Below are 22,422 nucleotides of genomic sequence, written 5' to 3'. Positions count from 1 at the left end.
GTGCGCAACCGTGTCTCAAAGCGCCAGTCACAGATGAAGGCATACTGTGATAAGAAAAGGGGGGCGCGCACACCTGCTTTCAAAGTGGGAGACAAAGTACGGGTGAGAATACAGACACATGTGCCCAAAGGTCATCCCAAATTCACTCACCCAGTCCAAATCCAAAAACAAGTTGGACCATGCACGTTCGAACTGGCCGACGGAAAGAACTGGCATTCTTCTCAGCTTTCACGAGTGCCTGATGCAGCGGTGATGCCACCAGATCAGCGCACCGACGACAAGGACGCCGACGAGGACGCTGTGACTCCGACTCCAGAGCAACCTCCGACTGCAGCAGCTGAAGTACCTGCACCTGAGAGAAACCAGCCTGCTGACCGAGTACAGCCGGCCAGAGAGCGGATACCTCCTGAATGGATGAAAGACTATGAGGCCTGATAAATAAAAATGGACTGATCCATATCCTTTCCAAGTTATGCAAAAGTTAATTCATTGTTGATTCATATCCTTTAAAAAAAAAAATTAATTCAGAAAGTGAATTCATTCTTTGTTTATGCTTAAAAGAAAATATTGAAGTTCAGTAATTCATTTAAAATGCTTACCTTAAAAATGGAATGTGTTATGCAAATATTTCCATGTGCTTATACATTAAGTTCATTCATGATTCTACAGTTAATTCTAATGCTTAGAGTGCTTACTGTTAATGTTTAAAATGCCTTACGTTACAGGCATATCTCTGAAGGTATTTCTTCTAGTTACCTCATGACAGGAAGAATTGTTTTACGTTGTGGGGGGATGTTGTGTCCACACATTGCCACGCCGCTAGGTGGCACCGGTACCTCTTTGGAGTTATTAATGTATGTATAGAGGAAGTCTTATCGAGGAGATGCTGAAAATGTAATCTACGATGCAGACATGCTTTTGACCTCCGGGTTCGTATATAAAGTTTAAAAATGTATACCGGAATCCTGCTTCTTTTATACCGCACAACATAACACGTTCTCCCCCCAACATGTACCATAGGCTACAACTGGCTGCCCGCCGCTTCAAAAGTGAAGTCGTTACATTCTGTCAATCTCATGCACATTCGAAATGGCAGAAACAGACACGACCAATCGAAAAAATCAATATGATAGAGGAGTTAGGAATTCCTAATTTAAGATAGGATGGGGGGCAAAAAATAAGATAAGAAACGGCTAGGGACTTAGGAATTCCTTCTGTAATAGGAAGTTAGGATTTTTCCTATCTTACTGTTCCTATCTTAAGTTAGGATGAGCATTTAGGATTTTTTCTGTTATGTGGCCCCAGAGCATTTGGGCACGAATAGGTTACTTAACTCATTGAGGGGTGAACATCCTTTCACCCCTCCAGTTTCTCCAACGTGGTAAACCAGGCCTGCGCTCGAGGTGCGCACCACCAGGCCGTATGCCAACGCTTCCTTCGTCACGCCACAGGCCGCCGTCGTCCGTATCCATAGGATCATCTCGCGTACCCCGCCGATGCTTTCCTGGTTCTGTCCGGATACCGGTAGAGCCTCCCCACGGCCCCCTCCTGCACAGCTGCTCGGCCGCAGTCACCTCTCCAGGAGCCCTCTGCAGTCTCTCTCTCTTGTCTGTGTCTTCTCTCCCCACGTCCAGTCCCCCGATCAGCTTCGCTTCAGTCTTTAAAAACAGTCTCTCTAGTTCACCCCAATCACCTTCCCTCTAAGCCACCCCTCACCTGCATCCAATTGTTCCATAATTAAAAAGAGTCCGGGTATGTCCAAGGGTATAAGTCAGGTGCTGTTTCCACGTAGCAGGATATTTTTTTAGCAGGGTATTTTTTTCTCCTGCTACGTGGAAACGCAACATGTGGATAAAAAAAATCCTCCATTGTAACAAATGCGTTTCAGACCCCTAAACAGGATATTTTTTTCTCCTGCTATTTTTTTCTCCTGCACCTGGATTTTTAAATATCTGCTACGTGGAAACGGAAGGCCAAAACCAATGCAAAACCAATACAAGCAGGAGAAAAAATATCCACATATAAAAATATCCAGCTACGTGGAAACGGCACCTCAGTCTCTAAAAATATCCCCACGAGAAACATGGTTTTTTTTGGGGGGGTTTTTTTGTTGTTGTTTTGTTTTGTCGGCCATTTTTTTCTCACAGAAGCAATGAACAAAGAACAAAGCAAAGAACAAAGAAAGGTCTTGCGCCATCGCGTGGCCAATGAGCATGCGTGGAATGACCGGAATTGTTGTTAAAGTGGAATACAGTAAAAGGTTACATGACAGAGAGTGTTTAATCTGAATTAAAAGGGGAATAAACCACCCACTTTAATCAGACTTCAGTTCAATTCAGAATAAACTTAATTCCGGTATGGCAAGTGTTTACATGATGTTTTTAGAGCAGAATTAAGTTTTAATCAGATTTAAAGTGAATTAAATCGTATTTAAATGTCTCATGTAAACATACTGATTGAAGCCTTGCACAGTGTATGACAAGAACCTGTTTTCTTATCGGCTGGCTCTTTCTTGTACTCCGAATGACACCATACAACATTGTCATGTCGCTCGGAATTCTTTGGTATGCTCCCTAAAATATCAATATACTGTGTAACGTGCAGCGTTTTATATGTCTTGGGAAATCACATTAGATATTTCTGTCTATCTTTTTTGCCAAGCATTCAACCCCACTTTTATTACACCAAGCAGATCTCATTGTGATCACGAAAATATTAGGCCCATACGACTTTGTTGCTGTCGACCAACGTTGATGGAAGCACGTGAGCGAGAACTTGTTGTCACGATGTGGGTGTTATTAAATACAGCGCATTTACAGTCGGCCACAAATATGAACGAGACGATGAGCTCGCGCCGATTTGCTCTACTAACACACCACGTGTGAGGAGTGGGGGGACAGGCAGTGAGGAGGAGCTGAAGTGGGGACCTGCGCAAGCTTGTGTAGAGGTGTGAGACAATACACACGTGAGTGAGTTGTTGACCAACCAGTTAATGGCCGCGTGACCTCGGAGGCAGTCCGCAGACGAGCGTTGAAGGGGATAAGCAACTGCAGAGGTTGCAAGATCTGACTGCAGCCGCATTCATCTCGCGATAATTTGACACCATGTGTCATGTCACCTCGTCAACGCAACATCGACGAAATTTCGAAGTTTGACAGGAAATCTAACCGTCATGCAGTATTTTCATCCAGAGTGCATTGCTGTCTACATGCGCATGCATGCGTTGATGAGAAATCGAATGCACTTATTTACACCTAGTGCGTCTATTTTTAGCCACGCCCTGTTTACAGAGTATGCTGGGAGTTGTAGTTTATCTATGATTGCAAGCGACGGCCATAGTTTTTTTTTTAAAGGGACACTGTGCAGGAAATGGTCAAAAAAGGTACTGCAACTATGCTGCTCATTGAAATTGGGTTGGCTATCGCCAAATTTGATATTTACATGAAAGTTTACTAAGTAATATTTTCTAGTATGGTCTAAGTAGAGTCATTTTTTAAGCTAAAAATGGCTATTTTTGGAAATTCAAAATGGCGGACCATGGACAAGATCCCCCTTTTCATGTATGAAAAGTGCAATTTTTCCAGTCATAATGAATACTTAGAATTTGATGGTGGTGGTAAGTATTCATGAAAAAGGTAACATTAGTGAATGGGCAACATGAATTCTGGAAATAAACAACTAAAAATCTCACACAGTGTCCCTTTAAGTTCACTTGGTGACTGTTTTCTTTAAAGGAACAGTCCACTCTTTTTTGATTTTCACATAGTTGCAGTATTTCCCAGCATTATTCATGAATGTGCATATCATTTTCGTCTATGTGTTTCCATTGCCTAGTTTAACAGTATAGCCACATTAAGCGTAGCAATGCAAGTCTATGGGGACAAACAAAACAGCATCACTTTTTAAATTAATGTTAAATTCACCAGAGTGCAAAACAGCTATTTAATCCTGTCCTGTGATCATTTGTGGCTTGATGCTAATGCCTCCATTCACTTACAGCAGACGTGGGCAAACTCAGGCTCGGGGGCCACATGCGGCCCCCTCAGCCATTTCATGTGGCCCTCAGAGCCTTTACAAAAAGACAACTTTTAAACCCAAATTCAAACTCAAACTTTTAAACCCAAATTCAAACTTAAAATCATACCTAAAACAGAAGTCTTGCGGATGAAAGATTAACCAAAGACATAGGCTTCATCTAAGTAAATATATTTAATTGCAATGTGGCGGAATATCATTGCTGCTAAATTACGTCAGCGTACGCTATGTTTTTTTTATTGACACGGGTAAGTTGTCTGTGGCATCCAACCCTTCGGTCAATATTCTAAACCTAATGCGGCTCTCGGGCCAAAATAATTGCCCACCCCTGACTTACAGTGATTATTCTAAGCTATGCTAATAATTCTGATACAATAAATCTAAGTACTGAAAAAATGAGAACAAAAATGATATGCACATTCATGAATAATGCTTGGAGATACTGCAAATATGTGAAAATCAAAAAAGGGTGGACTGTTCCTTTATGGCCTTTTTAAAATAGCATACTTTAAAGCCGCTGCTCCTCATTTAAAAAAGAAACGTCTTCAAATGAAATGTGGGCAGCTTTTTATAAGAGAAAGTGGTTTATTGCTTGAAATTAGTTACAGCTAAAACCACAACTTTCTATGTTACAAGACTTGCAGCAATCCTGTATTAAATCTATTATTGAAATGGCTATTATCAATTATAAGTGAAAGTGAAAGCACAGCTGGGAAACTCCAACTCCCATTGTCATTGTGACGCAGCACACAAGTGCACACTGCACACTGTGATCTTGCATTCATGCCTCACCCGGGCAAGGGGGCAGTTCCCAATGGCGCCCGAAAGGGAGCAGTGTGGCAGTACGGTACCATGCTCAGGGTACCTCAGTCATGGAGGAGGATGGGGGAGAGCACTGATTAATTACTCCCCCACCAACCTGGCGGGTCAGGAGTCGAACCGGCAACCTTTGGGCTACAAGTCTGACAACCTAACCGCTTACCCATGACTGCCCTATGTACTGTATATAGCCTTGTTATGTTATATTATATTATATTGCATCTTTAGCCTTGTAAGGCAGCTGGCAGTTCCACGTGGCCCCCTGCATCTGCCCCTCAAAATGTCTGCACGCCACTGCCAGCACTATTGAGAAGCCATAGATATTTTGTAATAGACTCTGCAATGTGGAATTGTTTTACAAATGTATTCATATTGCATACTGTGTTCAAAATATCTTGAAAAGAGAACGTGTAGTGTGTTTAATCAGGTTATTACCTAGCCTGATAAACCAGCCTAAATGGATTGGATGCCGTCCAGCAGTTGGCGCTGGTTTTCCAGGCTAGTTATTACCAGTTATAGTTTGGAAAATGAACATGTTCACACTCAATTCTTATGGCTTACATACTTTCAGTTGCAGGAAGAGGATAAGTTGTCTGTGGCATTGGACATTTCAAAGGCTGTTGAATACATACACTGGAAAGGGATCATCCATCAAGACTTGAAGCCAGCCAACATAATGGTCAGTGTCATGGACTAGCCCCTGCTGAGTGTTGATAATACTTTCCATTGTAATTCCTAATGTATGTGTAATTGTTTTCAGGTTGCAGCAGATAACGGAAAAGCCTACCTGACTGACTGGGGCTTGGCAAATTTGATTGAAGCTGTGACCAATTCAAAACTAGTTGGAACTCCAATGTACGTGGCTCGAGAGTGTTTAGTAGAATGTGAGAAGAGCACCACCATGTCTGACATGTGGTCTCTTGGCATCACCTTCCTTGAGATGTTCACAGACTCTAAACCATGGTTATACAGGACACTGCAAGAGCTGCGTAAGCTTCTTAAACAAAAATCAACTCCCCATGCGATGTCTAAACTGCAGTCTGCACATCAGGACATTGTGTTACCATTACTAGAATATGATCCTGAATCCCGTATGAAGGTTAAAGATCTGGTTGCACTGTTAAAGACAAAAGTTGATCTCAGCAAAAAATGTGGCTCTGGATATTAGTGAGATTCTAGAGAATTTTGTAGATGCATCAGATTATTACCCTGGCTCCGCCCTCGCAGTGACGCAACACCTTTAGCTCAGCTACACTCGCTCAGGTTCATGAGATTCGGCTAAGGTTCCCTCCACAGTGGGAAACTCCACCCACTTTGTTGGGAACAAATCAAATTTCAGCATTTGAAGCGTGTTCAATGCAGTGGCGTTGTTCAAGCAGAGATGTTCTATTGGAACTAAGAAATGCTTGTTTTAAACTTTGGCTTAGCCTGTTCTGCCCTCGACCAATAGCAAACCAAGGGAGGTGGGTCTTTTATACAGATGGGTCTACCATGCCGTTTAAGAATGTTGTTATGCTCTTGGTCAGACCAAGTCTCGAAGAGATTTGAAAGTCATGATTATCAGGCAATCAGATTGGTATTGTTGAATATCACATTCTTTTCCCTACTCATCCCCCCCCCCCCTCTCTCTCTCTCTCTCTCTCGTGTGTGTGTGTTTGTCAATATCTGCTAACCCTTCTGACATAGATATTTGACAATAAAGTACACTTTGATATTTTCCTACAAAGCAAAGCTATTTTAAGCCTCTACCACTTTACTTCTTTATTGTATATTACTGCATCCATTTTAACCAATTTTAGCCTGATGACTCGTATGTTGTTTGACCTTTGGTGCGGGGAGCGACAATACGCTGCATTCAGGCTCTTGAGATTTTAGCTTCTTTAAATAAAAATCTGGGTATGTTAAAGCTGAATGAACAGACACATTCTAATGCACGATGAGGGTCTTGGGGTTTAAATGCAATCATGTTTCATGTTTTATGTGCATCAGGTTTTTATTTAGGTTTTTATGGGCTGATAGCCATAACAAGCCCAACAAGAGCTTAGACATTCAGCAGGCGTTTTTTGCAGGTGCTTTGGGCTTCAATGGGTTAAATGATGATTGATGAAAAAATGTGAGTTGTTATCGCTTTTAAAATAATAACAGAATATCCTTTTAGCCCATTCTCTCAGTCTCCTTATACTGTACTTTATCGACAATTTTGTAATACTTTTTGTGTTATTATTGAGAAGTAACTTCCTTCTCTTACTATAAATCTGATCAAACAAAGCTCCAACACCAAGGAGTGTTCAGAATAGGATGGATAAAAGTGAAAGTGTATTGTTTGATATTGGAGTGTTAAAATGTGTATTGTTTTCTTTGAGATCACCTATTTTTACATTCATGGTGCCAAACTGTTTGGTTAGCCAGAGAACCCATGTGACATTACTTTGTGTCAGCTGGGTAAAACAAAACAAATTGTTTAAGCAATGCCAAGGTTCATGTTGACCCTTCGAATTGGGACCAGTTATCTCTCTGCAAAATAAAATACAGAGAGATGCTCTTCTCCTAAATTACTATGTCTGATTATAGGCTAAGGTTTAAACATATATACAGTGTGTGTATGTGTGCACATTATGTTAGGAAAAGAAACATGTTACATAGACATAGACATACCGTAGGCAGCATTAACTATTGATACCTATTAATTTTTGTTATAATATTCATGAGCACTATGAAATGAGGGAAATGTATGGCTATTCAGTATGTATGTGACTATATATCAGTGTGGGGGTTAACCACCCACCATTCTTCTCTATTCAATATATGAGCTCACCTGAGCATGGCGTGTCAATTTTGCTGTCACAGGCTCTTAAAATGAAGTTAATTCATGCTTTCAAAATTGTTAATTTTTTAAATGATTAAACTTGTGTCTATGTTGTGAAAACGTACTGTGTAATTAGTCCAGAGTTAAAATAAGTATACTAAATTTTGAGTCAAATGTCACATTTGTCCTATGGTGTGACTGTCACAAGCCTGGTTCTCCATATTAAAACATTTTTAAATAAATAATCAAAGCACAGTCATTTGTCTAAACAACCCTGCCATGATTTTCTAGGTGTCTATTTTAGGCAGTGACAATGCTTATTTTTTTCCTGTTTTTCTGAGAACGTATGGAGTTATGAAACCTTGTCACAGAAAACAATGTCCTGTGGTGTGACATACTAACATGGGTAATTCTATGGATAACTAGAAGCACTCAGAGAGCGCAGACCTCCGCCAAGGAAGCTGCTTGATAGAACAATTGACCTTTCCGCAAACTCCTCCCCCCTTAGCAACGGTTGCTATATGAGTCAAGCTTTCACATATTCCTGGTTCTCAGCATCAGAATGAATGGCATGCGACATGTTTTCACCCCTGTCAATTCCGGCTCTGCCCATAGAAATCACAAGCAATTTGTTGAGAAACAGCAAAATATAAGATAAAAGTTGACAAAAAGTTCTGCAACAGGCTAATGAAGGCTACATCCACAACATTATATGCTGTGTTTGTAGCCAGACAGATGAGATAGAGGGTAAAACCTACCCTCTAAGAGGCAGACACCTCATAATTTTGTAGAACAAGAGCAGCAGTGCTTATGTAGGCCCACAGCAGGGTAAGTCACTTATCACAAGTTGCATTAAATCCACATGATTATCATATTTGTAGCATTAAATCCATGTGATGGTAACAGATGCCAAATGTAAACATTCCCACCTGTAGCGCTCCAGTCTATTGCTCCCACATCGTTGGCTTGGCTTGTTCAACACATTTGACCTCATGCAAGTGAAAGGCAACCCTTTGGAACCCCAATCCTCCACAAGCTTCACACAGCAATGGCACAAACAGTGGCGTAGCTACAGGTGTTCCAGAGGGTTCCGGGAACACCTACTTTCATAACTGGAACACCTAAAATAAATTGCCGTCACTTGACAACCGATTGTAAACGCAAGCGTCGGGAGTGCAATCATAGGTTTTACATGCAGCCTCCCCACTCACCAGTGGACCTATGCCTGCAGTGCACCTAGTGGCGCTGTCAGTGCAGTACCACCCGGAAAGGTGGCAAGTGGAGTATTTCGTAATAACTACCTTTAGAATCGCACATCATCGATAGGCTACTGAATAGGCTATGTCAGTGGTGCAACATGATAGTTCTAAAATATGCTGCGATGAAACAGAGTTCTCATCGAAATTATTTTAAAAAGCCACGGCTTTAGGCACAACAGACTTCAGGTTCCAGAATCGCAGAGGTTCTCCTTCAAAAAGCAGGCCCACAGTTAGCCTTATTACCCATACCATCCGACAGGATAACCTGATTCTCACGCAGATGTATATTCACGAAGTGTAACGAAGATGCACGAAGCACTAAGGGTCTGCGCGAGTAGAGGATGATGCAGCTATAGATGAACCAAAATACAGTTAGCTTGGGGATCCCAGATCTCTCTTCTGTAGACGTGCCTAAATGCCAGAGCGATCTGAAAGCTTTCGCCATCCCTGAAGCAGTGAGTGGATGGCTAAATGATTTAGCCCGATACAGTTGGTTGGAGTGCAATATTAAATTGCGGAGGGCGCGAGCGTTATGTGCCTAAAATTATTATGGAAACGAAATGATAAAAATGCCGCACATGTAGGCGACGAGTATGGATTTCAACCCTTTCATTCGTACGTTGCTCCTAAAATAAATATAGCCTAGTACATCCCATAGAGAAGACCATGCGTGAACGATAACGCGCGCGCAGACACAGACAGTACAGACGCGGTAGTTTTAAAAACAAGTTTGAAGATTTTGATGCAGCTGATACCCCGCATGAACGCTCCATAAAGAAGTCCAGTCGCTAGCATAACACGAAATGGATTAAACAACATCACATTATGATCTTCAGGGGAGATTTCGCATTAAGAATGCCAGTATGGAGATGCCTGTAAACGGTGTTCTGCTTGGTGGAGGAGTAGCATTAGTTGCGGAGAGAGTAACACGCCGACTAACTACCAACTCGGACTGCTACCAAGTGTGAGTTGTGTATTTCGTTTGGAGTTGTGGGACGCTGGGACGCTCGGAACAGGTCAGGTACCGTGAAGACATTTCCTTTACTTTCTGATTGTCTGGACAACCCGTAAGCTGGCTGTTGCTCGTGCTAACCGTGATTACCCACGTCACATTCTCACACACACACACACACACACACGTCTCTTCCAGCCTGTCTGTCTGTACCCCTCTTCCCATCCTTTTCTTTTCTCCTTTGTTTTGGTTAAACCGGTCGGCCTTTTGGGTTTGTGAAAACTTCTGCTACTAGCTAGAATGGCTGTGTTGGAGGCTGTCCTTGTTGTTTCCCAATTTCGGGATATAAATTAAACACTAAATAACGTTTCAAACGCAGCCCAACTGGTGGATTGGTTTTCTGTTTGCTAGTTTCAACATTTCCTTAATAATATTTTGTAGCCCTACACACCAGAGCCACCGTTACAGCAAGTGTTTTCAAGAATGAACAGGTTGGCAACACTTCCAGTCAATGTTTGAAAAGGAGCTCGCCGAGGAATGGACTCTGATGAGATAATTGATGTATATTTAAAGCCAATATGCATCCCTTTGAATTCAGTTGCAGCGCAAATATAGCTACAAATAAGTTAGGTTGGGTTTGCCAGTCATGATTCATGCGTAATAGTATGCGTAATAGTATGACACCGTGATAGTAGGCCGATCCGTGCAAACGTGCTGTGTTTACTCTGAGTTGGAAAAAATAAAATAAATAAGGAACACCTGTATTTTCTTGGGAACACCTAGATTTTCTTTTCTAGCTACGCCACTGGGCACAAACCAAATTATACCAAAATAAAACCAGTGTCTGTGTCATCTGTGGTTGCTGCAAAAGCAAAGGTGTTTCTATAAGGCATCTCTTACGGTCAGTAGGAAACCACTAAGCCTACATTTAAGTTCAGTAAATACAGTAGATAAAGAAATATTTCCAGTAATCTATGAATACATTGGCTACATTGTAAACAGTGGAAGTTAGAGAGAATTTTGTTGTAGGCCTACTGCCCTCCCCCCTGGAACTTCAATGTGACAGGTGACACACTGGCTCTCCTACAAAGGCAGACAGGAACACCTGAGCTATTTGGTGCAAACCTCCTGTGGACATCACTGTTGTTGCAGACCACACATACCCTCTTGGATGCAGTGTTAATTTCGTCAGCTTTTTTAAATTTAGTCATAGTCTTAGTCACAATGACGAAAATCAATTTTAGTCTTAGTCAAATGTAGTCATTGCCTTCACAATTTAGTCTTAGTCTTCATCTAAATGACGAAAATTAATTTTAGTCTTAGTCAAATTTTAGTCATTTTAGTCAACATTTCACATTTTCGTCATTTTAGTCAAATTATTACACAAATTATTACTAGATAGCCTATTGCAGCAAATATTCACATTGTTACTAGCTTATTTTCCACCAAAACCCAAATCAGTCCTGTAAAAGTAATTTCAACAGCATAGAGCAAAGGAGCATTAGACACACACACTTCCAGGTGCAGGTTGCGCTCTCTCTCTCTCTCTCTCTCTCTCTCTCTCTCTCGCATTAGAAGCTGCTGCGTATTATTTGCTTTTGAATTTGATCACGTAGGCTACAAGCTCTTCTTCACCTGACTGCGTGACTCATAGCCTGCAGATTGCAGGCAGTGGGAAGACCAGACATCCCAATGAAGTCCAAGAAGTTTCCCTGATATTTGATAGTGGCTCCCCGATGGCCGCGAGTCAGATAAAATATTCCTGATTTTAGACTATGCAAGTTCGCGTTATTTCGATTGGCAATGCGGGACAGAGAAAGATAATGGCTCGTGCATCATTCCTGGAATACTTCAAATAGATTACGCGCACTTCGTAGGACGCCCTGCAAAAGTCCTGGGAAAAAAGTAGGCAGTTGTTCTATGCAGACTGGACGCCAGAAAGGACCAAAGTGCAAAGAGTAAAATGCAAAATAGGATATCTCATAGCCTATTTGTTTTTAATTCAGTGAAGGGACACAAACCTGGGTCTCCAAAGAATACAAAATTAAATGTTTCATTCCAAATAGGCCCATTTAAGTGTGTGTGTGTCTGTGTCTGTGTGTGTGCGTGTGCGTGTGTGTGTGTGGTAGGCAGGAGTGTCTATCATGTAAGTTTGGCTGTAAAGAGTCCACATACTAAATGGTAGCTGGCCACTGCATTTTATCTTGTACAAACTTGTTTGTCGTTGTGTTTGCAGTGTTTCTGACTACATTTGTACACAGACCTATAATCTATAAATAGCTCATTAAAGGCGATAAAGCATCAGTTTTCAATGACAGCACAGCTTTTCACAAATTTTATTAAGGTAAAGGGGCAGTTCAGTGCGAGATATTGTCTTTTGGTAGGCCTAATGCTATTGAAGCCACCACAGATCAGGGTGTCTAAAGCCTCGGCCAGATGACACCGCAACGCGGGTTTTTTTGAATCCGAGTTGCAATAAAGTTGCAACCATACAGCATGTTTCAGTAAAAGATCATGTCCTAATGACAACGACAGGCTTGCTTCAGAATACACATTTCTTTATGTGAAGTTGTTGAGAACGAAAGTGATCGCCCACTCTTATCATGCAAATGACCTGTCATGCAGGGAGTCCACCAGTCTCTGACAGTGCCAGAAAGTTTCACATTTTTTTAACAGACCCAGCGAATTTTGTTTTCGATCTACAGACATATGCCATGGCTTGTTTAAAAGCTGAAGATCTTAGCTTTTTATTACTAAAAACGATACATGTCTAGCCTCTCCCATTCCGAAGTTATGTCCATTTTAAGCGACGGATAGTTTAACAAAAAATAGCGTCATTTCCCCCCTTTGTAGGCTAATTAAAGCGAAAGACGGTTTTATTATGCGCTTTACTCTCCGCAAGCGCGTACATAGCAGGTTCAGAATATCAGAATGCGCAAGCTGCATAATTGAACATTACTATATGCCACAGAGACAAGTTAGATACAACAACAGACTGTACTGAATCATGCTGCTTAGCACCATGCTTCGTGAGTTGCTCTTACAAGAATAAGCATGCATGCTGCAACTTCTGGAATATTTTGGAAGACTGTTCGTTATTTATTTTTGGGGTCGCCGGAAGATGTCCACCTTTGATCGTCAAATTTTGCATGACCCTCCCCTAACGAGCTTCAAAACTTTGATGACCCTCCCCGCGACGCCGTCAAAAAAATGCATGACCCTCCCCTATGGAGAAGTAGTAAATAGCCCTATTCTACCTTATTTTTTATTTTTTTGACAAACGTTGATTGACCAACGCTGCTGCTAGCTTACTGGATGTTATTGTAGGCGCCCTCTTGAAAACTATAGTAGTCTACTTCACGAACGCGGGGGCATTTCATACATTTATAATTTGATTTAGCTTATGATAACTTATGATAGCTCTTCGACACAACAGAACACAACGGGGTATGAATCTGTGATCAATTTTAGCTAAATGGAGAAGCGTTTCTGAGGCTTTGTTACATCAAAGCATACAAACAAGGTAGGAATGCTTTTTTCTAATAAATGTCCCAAACATTTTTGGATGACCCTCCCCTAGCCAGCTTAAAAGAAATTGATGACCCTCCCCTCAGCAATGAAAAAAATGACGTGACCCTCCCCTATTTTCTTCCGGTGACCCCGAAAATAAATAACGAACAGTCCATCACCAGGGAGTTTACAGTCTACATAACTGGTTGGCCCTCACGAAGTTGTAAGTCTGATGTATTTACTCCTTTCATTAGTTAAGTATGATGTTTTGTATGCAGGAGTAGCATGTCAAGTTACTAAAGGTATTTTCAAAACCAGCATCGCATAGTTGTTATTTTTCATTATGCTGAAGTGAGTGCTACGTGGAAAAATAGCTACCAGCTTTGCGCATGTGGCACCTTGTGTAGCTTGTGGAGTGACTAGAGTAGCGAATCATTGCCATTTAGGCATCTGTTGATTGTGTTCTACACTTTATGCTGCTTTTTTTTAATTTGAGAAGTTTAAACTAAGGTGTTGAATACCAATACCGGGCAGGTATTTCTCCCTCCTCTGGAGGCTGCTGCGCGCTCACCGCTTCTCCTTCTCTTTCTGCCCATTACGCCTGTTTCAACTAGTGACATACATAATATGCATTGCTGATAACTGTTTGGGTGCGCAGTTAAAAGATAATATGAAGCTTTGCTTCGTGTTAGTCAGGGTTTTTTTTTTTAAGATTTTGAACACGAGTGACCCACACTGGGCAGTTTGAAACGTAAAATATTGACCGTGGTAGAAATGAAAGAGTCTCCACAGTCCACACAAACAGTTGTCTGATGATGCCATTGTGCATGGAATTAATGTTGTGCGCAAAGCTAGTGATCACTGTGAAGATACCTCACTGTTTTTGGCCATGTGGCTGTGACGCAGATGTAAACAAATCCGTTTCGCCTGTAACAATGGCAACGCAAAGGCCTGCGTTACTCGATTTTCGCACTCTGGAACCCATTATTCAAAAAACTCGTTTTGTGCCACGTTTCTGGTGGGTTTCATATGGTTAACCCAGGGGAACGTTGTCACTGGCATAGAAAATCGTTCCCATGTAGCTGGCCCCTAATGCAGACACATCTCTGCCTGTGACTTCAGTTAGGCCTATTCAAATGCAAATGCCCCTAGCTGTTGACTCACGGCTGACTGCCTTTGCTGCATCAGTTCTTGGCACGTGATGATTGGCCCTCACCTGAGCAGACCCACCCCCACAAAAATCCTGAAGAAAAAGAACCCCTCAAATCTGCCATTTGAATGGAGCTGCACACCTAGCCTACAGCTGACCTAAACTGCTGGTAAGACCACAAGCCATGTGAATTACATACTGTAGTGCATAGAGCATTGTTTGTGTGCTTGCTATAGATAGATTTCATGTTTACTAACAGCGCGCCTGCGCACGGCGACAAGGGGCAGAAATTCTTCTACGGCCATAGAAAAACAGTATACAGCTCTGTTAAAATCTATGTGTGTTACTTTTTGTTATTTTGCTAGTTGCTCTCTTTTAAATAAAAAACGACCGGTACACACTCTCCCGACCCGTCCCCAATCGTAATTTTGCCACCTAGAGCCTTTCCTAGGTCTAGGTTTCATGATTAAAAAGGCAGGATATTTACAGTGCTAATAGCATTACATCTGAAGGCTGCCAATGGGCTGACACTGATGTTGGTAAAACGTGCTTGATCAAAGGTGACAACGTTTCTTCTCCGATGTTTTTGTACACTACATTGAGGAAAAGGGGGGAGTGAGCGAAAGGGCAAAGGATCTTGCTTGGATGTAAAACGATCATTCATGTGCCATAACAGGAGTGCTTACAACTTCAGGCAGTGTGCTGTTTGTGCTTGGTGCAGACTTGACGAGATACATACAAAATGTATCTGCTTGTGCGACTTTTGGCAGATAGTTGTTCATAGAATATATGTTCATACACTTGATTAACCGGCATTTAAACGGAAAGGCGACCGTACCAAATAAATAACCTGGTGAATTTGAACATCTAATAACTACACGTTAGCTAGCTAGCTAGCAGCGAACGTTAGCGTGTTAGCTGGACAACTAACCACTACCTCCAAGTCAGACATGAGTCTCCCATCTTACATAAAATGTACATTTAAGTTGAAAGGGGGGTATTGTTGAATATACGACCTGACATATAAACCATTTGAAACAGTACAGCTTGCTAATGCTACCTACCGAATCTCAATAAGCCTTGCTAGCTAGCAAGCGCGCTACATTACCTGAACAAAATCAGCCCATTTCTGATGTTGCATTGCTACTAGATCTCAAGACTCTACTTAGAGATCTATTGTCCGTTTTTCATCTCCTTACAATTGAAATACAAAATGTAGATTAATCTACAATAACTTAAACATCTGTGTCATAACAACATTGCAATCGTTTATGCTAGCTTTCGCTAGCTAGCACCACCACCAGTGTGTGAGCTTGCTAAAGCAAGTTACCAGTTTTAAAACAACTAGGATCTAATTACAGTTGGAAGTTGGCAATTCGGTTATTAACAATATGAATGCCCTCTCCAGTGTGTAATCAATAGCATCATTAAGACAGTGCTTAAGTCTGTTACAATAACAATACATCAAAATGCTATGGTGCAACAACCTGCTTTATCACAAAAAAACCTTTAAACTCATTAAAACCTACATTTCCTAAAAAGCGGATGCCCTGTACAAGGTATACAAATCATCCCGATCACATAACTAACTCTGCAAGTACAGTTGAAAATAGATCAGCATCTTAAAATCCCACTTTCTTAGACAAGTTATCCACAGCGTCGATAGAAAACAATATTGAACTGCGCGGCTTTCTGCCCCTCGCATGCGCAGTTGTTACCTTTTGTTACCGTGTGACGTTGCCTGGAAATCTATCTATACTATATTTGTTGTTGAAAGACAGTTCTCAGCAAAGGACGTGACACTCAGTTGTGTGTGTGTGTGTGTGTGTGTGTGTGTGTGTGTGTGTGTGTGTGTGTGTGTGTGTGTGTGTGTGTGTGTGTGTGTGTGTGTGTGTGTGTGTGTACGGTATGCAGCAGTGTTAGGGGAGGGGGTGTATTTATCTTTCCTTTATTTATCGATCCATTTCCAAGTGTGTGTGTGCGTGTGTTGCAGCAGGCTGTGTGGAGCTAGAGTGGCATGGGGGTGGGGGTGTATTTCTAGTGTAGATTCATTTAAGTCTTTAACATGCATTGTAGTTCATTTTATCCATTTTAGTATACCAGCCACAGGCACAAGTTGCCATCAAACTTTCCTGCTTGATTGAATGCAATGCTACTGTCATACTGTGTATCTTCTTAACTCATCAACAGTTTTAATCCTGTGTGTATTTTTGTCAAGTATGGTTGTAAACTGAAATTGTGTGCTTAGGGCTTCCGTACACCGGCTCGGACAAAGTGTGGCGCACTTTTGCTTCCGTCATAATTCGGACCGCCAAACCAAATTTCACACGAACATTTATTGATAGTCAATGGGCGGCGCCGACAAAATGGAACTCGTCTCTAATTGCTATCCGACATCGGCCAATGTCCACGGACATCGGCGCCAGTGTGCGTGGTTCTATTGAAAACAATGGAATCGAATTTTAGCTGAGCAGTGCTCAGCACTTTGTCGGAGCCAGTGTGCGGAAGCCCTTACATTTATGTTGGTGTTGTAATGTTGTATCTAAATTTGCCCACTTTTCATTGCAACAGGTACAAATTGCTTGCATTATAATATTGCATGTTACTGCTGTACAGGCTGTACGAGACTCAGCAAGGAGAGACCAGGCTCAGGCCAACCGTAGCTCACGCCTTTCGTGAAGTTTTCACGAAAAAAATGGGGCAAATAACTACAAACTACGTGGTGCATTCACGTTATTGCCTGTTTTTCGTGGTTGGGCAACGGATAGGGCTCCTCAGGCAGAAGACAACACCATGGACCTCAATACATTCCACACCTGGTGGAGATGGACGAGTGACCTGAGATTTCATTTTCTTTTCAGATCTACACCTCCACCACCATCATGTACGTTTTTTGAGTTATTTGATGTGTTAACATGGGTTTATGTTTTGAAATTATATGCATAAGAAGCCCACTATAAAAGGAATGACATTAGTGTCATCTTATCCAGATATGTCAATGCCTCACAGCTGTGAAGCTGCCACTCCCTCCCTAACTCATGGCACAGTACCCAGCCATTAGACATCGGAAGAATTGTTTCGGAAGATTTTGAGGCACAAACATCATCCATTCAAAAACATATGGAATGGTTAAGAGGAGGGGACTTCTGGTATTGCTGGTGTTATAAAGTGTATGCGCTCCGTGTACTTGTTGATGTCCATACAGCAAAAGTGTTTTGAACTAAAATGAATTTCATCTCAATTCCACCTGTAGTCCTGGAGGAACAAAATAAGCCCCTTTTGAGGATAACAGAATTCATAAAGTAGTAAGTAGGCCTACTACACATATTCACATACAGTATGACGTGTATATTATGTTCCTACACTAAAATGAATTCTATCACAAATGTACCTAGCCATGGAAGAACACATGGGGCCAATGACAAGGAAGATGGAGGTTATGGAGAGGAAGTCCATGATTTTGAATTCTGCCATGGCTTTGAACCTGCCATGACCTGCTGTTGTTTCAGTACAGCAGAGTTCATGAGCTGGGGGAGCTAGACAGAAGAATGGCTCAACCAGAAATGAGGAACCAAATGGTAACTAGAAATGCATTCTCACAGAAAATGCTGGAAGCGGGCTTGCCTTTGGGGGCAGAGATGAAACAAAGTACTATTGAGAAAACAAAGCTAAAAGAAATCTTGGAAAAACTCCATCCACCCAGTCAGAAGTTATGGGCCAAACAATTCAGCCATCTTGGATTCAGCCATCTTGAAAGTGTTGTAGCTCTGCGTTTTGGGGATATACTAAATGACATACATGGTATTTTAAGTTGGCTAAGGAACACTGCATATGATATAATTTTGAAAATCAACATGGCTTCGAGCGGAATTCGAACTCACAACCTCCATATCTGTAATCCAACCCCTTTGCCATTGATATTAAATGACATATAATACATGATATTTGAAGTTGGCTAAGGAACACTGCATATGATATCATTTTGAAAATCAACATGGCTTCGACTGGGGTTCGAACCTCCAACCCCCATATCCCTAATTCAGCACATTTGCCATTCATACTAAATGACATACATGGCATTTTAAGTTGGCCAAGGAACACTGCATATGATATAATTTTGAAAATCAACATGGCTTTGACTGGGATTCGAACCCCCAACCTCCATATCTGTAATCCAGCACATTTGCCATGCATACTAAATGACATACATGGCATTTTAAGTTGGCCAAGGAACACTGCATATGATATAATTTTGAAAATCAACATGGCTTTGACTGGGTTTCGAACCCCCAACCTCAATATCTGTAATTCAGCACATTTGCCATCCATACTAAATGATATACATGGCATTTTAAGTCGACCAAGGAACACTGCATATGATATAATTTAGAAAATCAACATGGCTTTGACTGGGATTCGAACCCCCAACCTCCATATCTGTAATCCAGCACATTTGCCATGCATACTAAATGATATACATGGCATTTTAAGTCGGCCAAGGAACGCTGCATATGATATAATTTAGAAAATCAACATGGCTTTGACTGGGATTCGAACCCCCAACCTCCATATCTGTAATCCAGCACATTTGCCATGCATACTAAATGACATACATGGCATTTTAAGTTGGCCAAGGAACACTGCATATGATATAATTTTGAAAATCAACATGGCTTTGACTGGGTTTCGAACCCCCAACCTCAATATCTGTAATTCAGCACATTTGCCATCCATACTAAATGATATACATGGCATTTTAAGTCGGCCAAGGAACGCTGCATATGATATAATTTAGAAAATCAACATGGCTTCGGATGGGATTCGAACCCTCAACCTCCATATCTCTAATGCAGCGGCATGTGGGTGGGAGACGTGACGCCTTGTTTTTTCGTAACATTGGTTAAAAACCTACAAAACTGTTATTTTCCTTTAAAAAACAAATGTCAATGAAAGAAGGTGTGGTGCATTATGTTTCATATTAGTCATAGATGAGAAGAAACATTTTTGTTAAGATTTATGTAAAGGTTTATATGTCAAATTTCCTGCGGTGTGACTGTAACATTAATGAAACAATATATAATAATATATATATAAATTAACCAACAACATTTTGAATAATGTATGAAGCATTTGGCATGATTGCATAAATCTTAACTTTAGATTAAGATATGTGAATGTGGAAAAAACTCAAGACAGTAATATTAACTACAAGTTCAATTTCGTAACACAAATTGCGTCCTGTGGGGTGACATGTATGTCAATGTTTGTGAATGGGCAGCTGCAAGGCCAACTATAAGGGTCTTAAAGATTGGCTCCTAACCAGTCAGTACCTCAGTTATTGGAGAGTGCTGTGGAAGTTTAAGGTGACTCTTAACCTCTTAATATGTTTTCATATTGCAATCTTTCTGTCACGCAATGCTTAGGTTCATTTTATGGTGTCCTGTGGTGTGACTGCTCTTATAGGAGGAAAAAAAAGTTTTTTTATTAATGAAAACACATATTAAGATTAAACACAATATCATTATATCAAGTTAGCATGAGCTCAGATGTCAGTCATGTATACAAAAGGATTAAAATGGCCATAATGCAGTGAATTCCCTGTGGTGTGACTCCATTTTCCTGCGGTGTGACATGCCTATGCTTTGTGTTGATGCAGGACACATTTTCCCAAAAATGGTAAAAAAATAAGGTGAAATTCCACAGACCACTAAGTGCTTTATTTTTTTCATTTTTTTTTCCAATTTTTATCCATCATTTTTTTCAGGAATTTGAAAAACTTTTTTTTTTTTTTGCGTTACGCCCTTAAACGTCAACCACCCATGTATTACCACTAAGCCAAGCAGCTAGCTGTCATAAACAGTCCAGCAAGACTATATTAGATTGCATTGAAGAGCTGAACAATAGACTTCTAGAATGGCTGCTCGCACCTGCTCGTTAAGAATAGAATCTTGAGACAGTGGCAGTTAAGATGGAATCCTTCATTGGGAGCACCTGTTCTGATACTAACTGACAGTTAGTATTGAGCCTTTAACAGGGGAGAAAATGAGAATGAGTTTTTTGTCTTTACAACATCGTTGTAAAAAAACTAAAAGGAGTTGGCACGCGTCCTTTTCACAGATCGGAGTCATGCTTGTGATCTCTCTAACAGTCTTTGAATGAAGTTTATAGGTTAAATTTTTCAGGCACAAATGGACCTCCGTGTGGGACATGCGCTGATCTCTTGAAAAATGCATTTTTCGAAAGACTGGGATTCTCCATAGAGCCAGGCCTGTTTTTTTTACAAACCTGCCATTTAAAAAGTATTGGGAGTTGGGAGATGAAACTTTGACAATTTGGAGACATCCCATAGAGCTCGCTAACAACGCATCAACTAAACTTCTAGGTGAAAGTGTTGATGTTTTATGACCGAAAAAGCCTCCTACACTCTAATGTCTAGAGTGGCGGAACCTTGGTTCATGAAGGTTCCACCATGGTTTTCAATGGGGACCCAGGCTTTCACAAAATCGCCAAAAACGGGAAAACGACAAGAGACACTGAGAAGCCTATAACTATACGCGATCTCCAAGCCGAGCCGGTCATTTTAGTGTTTGAACGGTGTCTCTATCTCGAAAGGCGTAGGAGGAGATCCATTTTCTATTTTTGCTGCCCCTGCACAAGACCAATAATAAAATAAAGAAACAGGACTTAGAGATTACTATAATCGGGCCTTGCTCTGCAAGGGCCATGCTCTGCATGGTCCTTGCTCCGCAAGCCCGCTTAATAAAGAAACAGGACTTAGAGATTACTATAATCGGGCCTTGCTCTGCAAGGGCCATGCTCTGCATGGTCCTTGCTCCGCAAGCCCGCTTAATTATTTTGGCATAATTATGTGAATTATGTGTTGCTGTATATAATGTATAATGTACTGGTTTGTCTAATAAAGATAGACCACATAATGTTTTCCATATTAGTTTTCATATTTCATTTTCATCATCTGCTTTAATTTTTGTAGACCTCGGGAAAGCCTGGGATGGGCGAATACGGCAGCCGCTGTCCGCCGTGGGTGGCTACCCACACACCATGTCCTGGGACATTACAGCTTGAGGAGGAATAGAGCGTGCATGCATTCCAGAACCTGGCCCTTAGCAAAGTTATAACAGGTAAGATTAGCAGGTATATTCTCCTTAAAAAAATATCTGTGTAAATCTGTGTTATGCCAAGTTTGATTCAGATTTAAATGTGCCACCTTTCTTTACATCCATTTGCAGAGACCTACAGACGTAGAACGTCTATGTCCTGCGGGAAGCAAATATTGGGCATTGGGCATTGGGCATACTCTGAAATTTGGACTACAGAGATGGTAAATTAAACTTCAGTGTGTCTTTTATCAATCACTGAATAGTCACAATAAGCTAATTAAATTAAACATTGGTAGGCTACCAAGTTGGTTTAAACTTTTTGTTTCTTATTCTTTTTAGGTCAGCTGGTCCTCAAGACTGAAAACACACACCAACATTTTTATTTTCTGTATTTTATTCATAGTTTTTATTTATTTATTTATTTTACTTTGAGCCTTAATGGCATTTTATGATGAAATTGTAATATAATGTTGCACTGTTCTCCCCCATGTTGAATTCCTGATATTTGTCAATTAGGCATTCCCTCAGCCTCAAGACTGGAAACACATTATATGCACTCACATCCATTTTTGCCATTTTCATTCTTAATTTGTGCATTTTACATTGTTTGCTTTTGTTGTTTGTTTGTTTTTTGCCTTGTTTGCACTTTATTATGAAAAAACATTGTAATGTTGCACTGTTACCCTCTTACCTATGTTGTATTCCTGATATTTTCCTATTAAACATCATCATCCTTCAACATTTGCCTTGTCATTTCAAATGCATTCAACATT

The 22,422-nt window shown here is 40.9% G+C and overlaps 1 protein-coding gene across 1 annotated transcript in view; it reads left to right on the top strand.

Moving 5' to 3' along the window:
* Positions 1-6,518, top strand: part of LOC134468258 (interferon-induced, double-stranded RNA-activated protein kinase-like) — a 30,850-nt gene extending 24,332 nt beyond the window's left edge. The window contains exons 13-14 of the mRNA XM_063222201.1: positions 5,426-5,533; positions 5,615-6,518. Coding sequence (XP_063078271.1) covers positions 5,426-5,533; positions 5,615-6,022 — 516 coding nt within the window. The 3' untranslated portion in view covers positions 6,023-6,518. The remainder of the gene's footprint in view (positions 1-5,425; positions 5,534-5,614) is intronic.
* Positions 6,519-22,422: the final 15,904 nt, after the last annotated feature.

This window comes from Engraulis encrasicolus, chromosome 18 (genome assembly GCF_034702125.1).
Source record: "Engraulis encrasicolus isolate BLACKSEA-1 chromosome 18, IST_EnEncr_1.0, whole genome shotgun sequence".
Classification (NCBI taxonomy): domain Eukaryota; kingdom Metazoa; phylum Chordata; class Actinopteri; order Clupeiformes; family Engraulidae; genus Engraulis; species Engraulis encrasicolus.
Note: the sequence above shows the minus strand (reverse complement) of the source record. Positions and strands in the feature narration are given on the sequence as shown.